Genomic DNA, 7,992 nt, shown 5'->3' with positions numbered 1-7,992 from the left:
CGGGAAGCTCCCCTAGACAAAGACTAAAGAATAAATATAATTCGTGAGAGAAACAAAAAATATTAAAAAATGTACTCAGGCATACGTGGTCAGGAGAAAGAACTACACAGACAGGACAAGCCCAGTATTTTCCTGACACTGGTACCATATCATCCCTCCCACACAGATTTGACCAAAGGGAAGCGGCTTAAAAAATACGATAATGTGGGCCTCCCTGGTGGCGCAGTGGTTGAGAGTCCGCCTGCCAATGCAGGGGATACGGGTTCGTGCCCCGGTCTGGGAGGATCCCATATTCCGTGGAGCGGCTGGGCCCGTGAGCCATGGCCGCTGAGCCTGCGCGTCCGGAGCCTGTGCTCCACAACGGGAGAGGCCACAACAGTGAGAGGCCCGCATACCGCAAAAAAAAAAAAAAAAAAAAAAAATACGATAATGAGTGATGATAACATTGCAACTAGTGGTGATTTCACTAAATTTCTAAATTTCATGGCTACCATCTCCTGGATATTTACAAATTCACAATGTATAAAGAACGAATCTAAAGGGGAAATCTTTCATTAATTGCATACACCAGAGAATGTATATTAAAAATGAATTAAATAAAACAAACAAGGTTGAATTTGTAGACCTCAAATCCACATTTGAGCAAATGGGCACCGCCACGAACTCATAGGAATTTAAATGGGTGCAACTTTCCCGAGAGGCACTTGATGTGAAAATCCTTCAACTGCACAGGTTTTCATTTGACAATTTGTTTTTTAGGATTACATCCTGAAGAGGTAATTACGAGCATGTATAAAGGTGTAGGAGTGAGACTGTTGCTTTTGAACAGTGAAAAATTGTAAATGACCTCAAATGTTAGCCACGTGAAAATTGGTTAAACAAATGATGGCATTTCCAATAATAGGATTGCACACGTTAAAACTGTCATGTAGAAAAATGTTTAAATGGCATGGAAAGATGTTCATAATGTATAATTAAGTGCAAAGAGCAAGTTAAAACAATACTTGCCATGTGAGCCCATTTTAAATAAGTTAGTGGGAAAAACATTAAGATATTATGGAGTGGGCTTCCCTGGTGGCGCAGTGGTTGAGAGTCCGCCTGCCGATGCAGGGGACACGGGTTCGTGCCCCGGTGTGGGAAGATCCCACATGCCGCGGAGTGGCTGGGCCCGTGAGCCATGGCCGCTGAGCCTGCGCGTCCGGAGCCCGTGCTCTGCCACGGGAGGGGCCACAACAGTGAGAGGCCTGCGTACCGCAAAAAAAAAAAAAAAAAAAAAAAAAAAGGTTAAAACGGTAAATTTTATGTTATGTATGTTTTACGACAATTAAAACAAACCATGCAAAGCACCTCGAGCAGTCCCTGCCCGGCAGGTATTAAATACCACGTCCTTCCTCCTGATGAGTCTTTGTTCTGCCCTAGCATCTTTATGTTTCAAAAATTTAAAAACTATCTATTTGGCTGCACAGGGTCTTAGTTGCAGCACACGGGATCCTTTAGTTGCAGCATGTGAACTCTTAGTTGCGGCATATGGGATCTAGTTCCCCGACCAGGGATGGAACCCCGGCCGCCTACATTGGGAGCTCAGAGCCTTAGCCACTGGACCACCAGGGAAGTCCCTACCCTAGCATCTTTAATCTGGCTAAAAAATCCCACCCCTCTGGTACCTTTCTCACACCCACTCCCATCACTGCTCCTGGGCCTCCAGGGAACTTTCTATTGCTTCCAGGCCATGCTGGAAGTTACAGGGGGAGCTGTTTAGGGTGCTTTCTGCATAAACACTCTAGGTAGGATGCCATGCTTCCCGGGGGTCTCCCCACCCTCTGGGGCACTACCTGAAAGTGAACTCCAGGCCCTTCTGTTCTCCATTTTCACATGCTCATCAGGGCTTCTGCAGCCTCCCTGGGCTCAGCCCTTAATCTACTGTCCTTCGTTCATTCTCTCATTTGACCACTATTTTTTGTGTTTTTTTTGAGGTACGCGGGCCTCCCACTGTTGTGGCCTCTCCCGTTGCGGAGCACAGGCTCCGGACGCGCAGGCTCAGCGGCCATGGCTCACGGGCCCAGCCGCTCCGCGACATGTGGGGTCTTCCCAGACCGGGGCACGAACCCATGTCCCCTGCATCGACAGGTGGACCCTCAACCACTGCGCCACCAGGGAAGCCCCTTGACCACTATTTATGGGACATTCCCCTTGCGCTCAGCACTGTTCTTGGCACCAGCCATTTGGTGAACAAGACGGGCAGTGGAAGGGACCAGCAGTCAAGAAGTTTCTTCCTGTACACATGATGCCAGTAGTAACTGTTATGCAGAAAAATTAAGTGGGGAAAGGGGACAGAGAGAGATGGGGTACTTGAGGCCCTGGGTCCCCAGAAAGGTTGTCAGAAACGGGCACCCTTCCTTCCATCACTGGTCCAGATATCCAGGAATGGTATCATTCTTGATTTCCTATATAAGCGCGTTTGATAGCTTTTTAATTTAATTTAATTTATTTATTTTTGGCTGCATTGGGTCTTCGTCGCTGCGCGGGCTTTCTCTAGTTGTGGCGAGCGGGGGCTACTCTTCGTTGATGTTTGTGGCCTTCTCATTGTGGTGGCTTCTCTTGTTGCGGAGCACGGGCTCTAGGCACACAGGCTTCGGTAGTTGTGGCACGCCGGCTCAGTAGTTGTGGCTCACGGGCTCTAGAGCGCAGGCTCCGTAGTTGTGGCTCTCGGGCTTAGTTGCTCCGCGGCATGTGGGATCTTCCTGGACTAGGGCTCGAACCAGTGTTCCCAGCATTGGCAGGCGGATTCTTAGTCACTGCGCCACCAGGGAAGCCCCGATCGCTTTTTTGAGAGGCTCCCCTGCCCCACCACTTACGGGATGGCGGAGACGTGGTTGAGTCGATTCTGTTCCCTGGAGAGAATGCCAGCGAAGGTTCAGGTAACCGTGAGCATTTGCATTGGAAAACGAAGACAGTCCCTTTTTGCAAAGAACATCTCGACTAGTGAGTCACGATGGGGATCGCCGCCCGCGAGTTGGAAACGTTGGAGGTGCAAAGGATACGGGGTCTTTTAAAGCTTCTCCGAGTTGGGGGAGGTGGGGAAATCTCTCTGCTTAGTGCCCCCATTGCCCCCGACCTCTCCAGTCTTTCTTCCGCTGCTCAGGCCAGGCCCGCAGTGCCAGCGACAGCCACGAGATGGCAATGTCGCTCTACGCTTGTTGCCCGGCGGGCGCGTGGGCTGAGCTGGAGCAGAGGGGCGGGGGGGCGGGGAAGGGCGCCAGAGGGCCCGCGTTGGGTGCGGCTGCCTGGTGGGTAGGCGGTGGTGGGGCTTGGGGGAGCCTAGCCCGGAGGAGAGGGCCTTGCGCCGGGGGCCGAGGCTGGCTCCTAGTTGGATTTGCCTCCCCACATTTACAGAACGTAGGGCAGGACCATTCCTGGCCTCAGTTTCCCCATCTGTACACAAGGGGAGAGTTTGAACTGTGTAATTCTTATGATCCTGCCCCAAGCTCTGAGGCCAGCAGGCTGGGGGTGAGATTCCGGGATTTGCTGGGTGGGGGGATGGGGTGGGAGGCCTGGGATCTCCTAAGTCGCTACTGCCAGCCCCTCCCGCCTTGCCTGAGCACCTTCAGGATCCAGGAAGGCCTTTTCTGCTCAGCATAACCCCTGAAATACTCCCATTAGATAGAGACTCAGGGGCCTGATTAATACGCAGAAATTCTCACCCAGCCGCGGGATAGGCTGAGGCAGGGCTGGAGTTCTCATCTCTACTGACGTATGAGCTCAGAGAGGGTTAGGTGCTTGTCCAAAGTCACACAGCCCGGGCGTGGAAAAGCCACCTTCAAAACCAGATCCTTCTTCTCAGCCTCTGGTTCCACCATCGTCAGCCTGGATCAGGGAGTGGGGGAACCATGTCTACCTCAGCTCCTGAACAGCAGGACTTAGAACAATACGTGAGCGGGGCTCCAGGGGGAGTGGGCTGTGTGGAGGAGTCTATTTTAGGTGGTGTGGTCTGGAAAGGCCTTTCTAAGGAGGCGACATTTGAGCTGAGATCTGAAGGGAGAAGAGGCCGTGGCGGGAAGACCCCGGAAGGCTGGGCCAAGAGTAGGAGACAGCGTAGAGGTGGGAAGAGGGTGAGCCCAGGATCCTCCGGGAGGCGGGCTGGCTGGGGTGCAGACGCGGGCGGGTGGCTCAGTGGGGTGCGACGGGGTGGTCCTGAGTGGGCGGAGGCAGGCGATCACTGTCTGTCGTCACTGGATATACCATGTGACCCTTGGCCTGGGGACTCACTGGACCCATTCAACCCCTCCCCATGCACCCCTGCTAGAAAACGACTTCTCCTCCTTGGCCACAGCCCCTCCCCCAACCCTGCTGCCTAGTCAAGATGCCTGGGGCATCTTGATATACACACCGTGGGTCACTCCTGCTTTGTGCCCTTGAGGTGGCTGTCCCTCGAGATCCCTTGAGTTTGGGTTTTCCCCTTTTCTGAGCTAGAGAACTCGCCCCTACCATCACCCCACACGGGCCTGGCACGCAGTAGGTGCTCCGCTCAGCAAATACTTATGAATGAGTAAGTGGGAAAGAGAAGAGGTGGCTTTGGCAGCTGGGCACGCAGGATCCCAAGAAAGGCCTGGCAGCGTCTCGTGGGAGACGGTCACAGAGAGGGGACAGGCGGGCCCCGTGCAAAGCCACCCCAGTCCCAGGGAGACCGCCCACCATCCAGCCTGTCATGTGGCTCTCCCTGCATCCCAGGCTCTGAGCCCAAAGGGGGCTCAGCCAGGGCATGGGTTCCTTGCATAGGGAGTCTGTTAGTTTATGGGAAAAATCCCTTTATGTCTCGCAATCAACCTGGGCCTGAGACTGGCCACCTGCCCCTAGTTCTTTCTTCGTTCTTTTATCTAGGAAGAGCTGAGTACCGCCTCTGCTAATGAGCTTGTCTGTACTCATGATGCCCTGTCCGAAACCCCCCTCCAACCTCTCCTTGCCCGCTGGGAGGGGCAGAGGATGGTTCTGATGTGCGCGCTGGGCCCACAGAGGAACACCAGATACCTAATAATCCTGACCATCATGATGAGAATGATAATGTGGACAGCGGATCCCTTTACATGAGCTCTTACTTCATAGCTCAGGGGCTTTACATACGTGTTCTGGGACACCAGGCAGATGCTGCAATGGCTTCCATTTCTCAGATGGGGAGACTGAGGCTGGGGAGGTTAAATGACTCCCTCCAGGGCACAGCTAGAGTGGCAGAGCCGGGATTCTCTGCCAAGACTCCATGACTCTGAAGTCTTCCCCAAATTTGTCTTTGCATCACCCTCTGTACGCTGCCTGATTGACTGTTTCCAAAGAGTTTGACCCACTGTTTTCACGGAAAACCGAGACTCTGGAGCCAGTGGCCGTTATGATGGGGCTCGGGGCAGAGCAAAGACTCCGACGCAGGTGGACCCCTCCCCCCCGCCAGGCCCCCGCTCTTCCGGCTGTGGGGCAACTTTCAAGGCATCTGAGGCCTGCGGGCAGTGTCCGCACTTGCGCCCAGCATGCATGCTTCATCAATTTTGTTTCGTTCCCGTGGCCTAGCCCGGGTTGGGGGTTGGGACGCCCGGGGGAGGGGGGGGAATCTAGGACTTCCGGAAAACGGGTACTGTGGCCCCCGCCGAGGCCCTGCCCACAGGCTGGAGGAATCCGACCACTCGGTCCCCATCCCCGCCTCTGTTACACCCCCGCGCGGTCGTTGTTTGATCCCGCGCCGCCGGGAACTCGTTCCGGGGACCGCTCTGGCCCGCGCCCCTCCCTCCGCGCGCTCTTAGGGCCTGCGAGAAATGGGCAGGCGTGGCCTCTCGCTCGGGTAAAGAAGGGCCCCCGAGGGTCTCCGCTTCTCGCCACCCGTGGGGCGCCATCCCTGAGGCGCCATCGGTCTCGCTCAGGACCCCTGACCGCGCCCAGCCAGCGCGCCCAGCCCCGATCCTAGGGCTCTGTAGGAGCTCCTCAGGTAGCCCCCGATTCCCGGAGGCCACCCCTGTCCTCCCCTCCCTACAGGCACCCCCAGGCTGTGCCAGATGTACCCCAGGACCTCTGGGCTGCGCTCCGTCTCCCGGTCCCCGTACCCCGCAGACACCGCCGCTCCAGACATCGCTGCCCCATTCCGAGAACCCTCACCGTCTCCCTCATCCCGCGACCTTGGGAACTCCCGCCTACGGCCCGAACGCGCCCGGATCTGTCCGCACTTTGCCCCGTAGGTCATCCGTCCGGCGGCCCCGGTCCCCGCCAACGCCCTGACCACCCCCGCAGGGCTCCCCAGGCCTCTGCGGCCAGGCGCCCTCCCCCGGGGACGCCGGGAAGTGGCACGTCCCGCCGCCTATCGCCGGGCGGCCGCCTGGTGCCCCGTCTCCCGGCGGCGGGCCCCTCCCCCGGCCTCCCCGGCCCCTCCCCCCTCCCGCCTCGCCTCCCTCCTCCCCGGCGCTCGCGCGCTCGCTCACTCTCTCGCTGGCTCGAGGGGCGGCCAGCAGCTGGCGCGGGCAGAGGCGGCGGCGGCGCTACCGGGATGGGACGGGCGCCCGGGCGCGGGAGCCGCGGCGGCGGCCGCGGCGGGGGCCGAGCAAGTCGGGCCAAGTGCGGGGCCGCCGGCCAGGCCGCCAGGCGCTGAGCCCCCGCGGCCCCCGGCTCCCCGGCCGCGCACGGCCGAGCCCGAGAGAGCGCGCTGAGGCGCAGCCCGGGAAGCGCCGCCAGCGCCGGCCGCCTGCGTCTGGGGAAGAGCGGCGCCCTGGGAGCGAGGCATGCCCGGCGCCCGAGCGTAGCCGCGGGGGCCGCTCCCGGGAGCCGCGGGCCGGGCCCACCGCGCGCCGAGGACCATGCCGCCCCCGGGCCGGGCGCCGCCGCTCGGGCTCCTGCTGGCGCTGACGGCGCTCCAGTGCCCAGGTAACGCGCGTCCCCAGACCCCATCCCCGACCCCGGCCGCCGCGCATAAAGTTGGCTCCCGCACGGGGCGGCCACCTCCTTCTCAAGTCCCCGGTAGCTTGCGTCTCCCGGACTTGCACAGATCTGGGGAGACTCTGGGAACCCAGGGGTCTCCAGCCCGTACGCCTGTGCCCAACGCGAGAGCCCGCCCGCCTTCCTCCCCAAACATCCAGCTCCCCTGCGGATCCGTTCAGGGCGCAAGGGGGCCAACCGGCCGGGTGCGCTCAGCCTCACCAGGCGGGTTCCAGAAACCGAGTCCCCTCCCCGCCCCGCCTTGGGGCAGCGTCCCCCCAGGACCCGGTTCCCGCGGCGGTTTTGCGGTGGCAGGGAGTCGGTGGGCCCCTTCTGCCGGTTTCCTGATGCCCGCGGACGCACCGCCGGCTTTCCCAGGACACCTGCGGGGCCCCACCTTGAGGTCGCCTCGGTTGGAGCCGTCTGGCTGGTCCGCAGCCCCTCCCCACCCTCCTGCTTTTACATCCCTGCCGAAGGTGCCCCCTCCCCAAGTGGCCTCCCCTTGGCTGCTGCGTAGCCCGCTGCTCGCCTCCTGTAAACGCGGGCTGCCCCAGCGCCCTGACCCTAGGGTGGCCAGGCAGTTCAGGGCGCGCAGGGCCGCCTGGAACGTGGTACTGGCCAGAGCCATTGCTTGGGTACCGTGGAGCCGGGCTCCCCGCTGGCACCGGCGCAGCTGTCGCCGAAACCTAGCGAGTGGGAAAGGCAAAATAGTCAGGTATTTTGGGTCTCCGCTGGAGTTTGGAAAGCTTTCTACCACCTTGGTGTGGCTACACGTTGGTCCTAGAGGACGTTTATCCTAAAATGCCAGTTCCTCCCCTCCTCCCACCCCAAGCCGCGGAGAAAATTCTAAAGGCTCAGAGGAACCGGGAACAGTCACCAGCAACATTCATGTGCATTTGGAGAGCTCGGTTCTCCAAACCTGTTAACATCAGGACCTGTGGTTTGGGAGCAGGTAGCTTTTGCTTGAGAAGATTCTTCTCGTCTTCTTAATAAACAAACCACACAGCCACCCAGAACGCAGCAGCAAAATACAACTGTAACTTTTCAGCT

The 7,992-nt window shown here is 58.8% G+C and overlaps 1 protein-coding gene across 1 annotated transcript in view; it reads left to right on the top strand.

Annotated features, from left to right (window-relative positions):
• Positions 1-6,824: 6,824 nt before the first annotated feature.
• Positions 6,825-7,992, top strand: part of LOC308627091 (transmembrane protein 132B) — a gene marked incomplete at its 5' end in the record, with an annotated part of 374,488 nt that continues 373,320 nt past the window's right edge. The window contains one exon of the mRNA XM_081252803.1: positions 6,825-6,891. Coding sequence (XP_081108929.1) covers positions 6,825-6,891 — 67 coding nt within the window. The remainder of the gene's footprint in view (positions 6,892-7,992) is intronic.

Source organism: Mesoplodon bidens, assembly GCF_964165515.1.
Source record: "Mesoplodon bidens genome assembly, chromosome: 13".
In the NCBI taxonomy this organism is placed as follows: domain Eukaryota; kingdom Metazoa; phylum Chordata; class Mammalia; order Artiodactyla; family Ziphiidae; genus Mesoplodon; species Mesoplodon bidens.
Note: the sequence above shows the minus strand (reverse complement) of the source record. Positions and strands in the feature narration are given on the sequence as shown.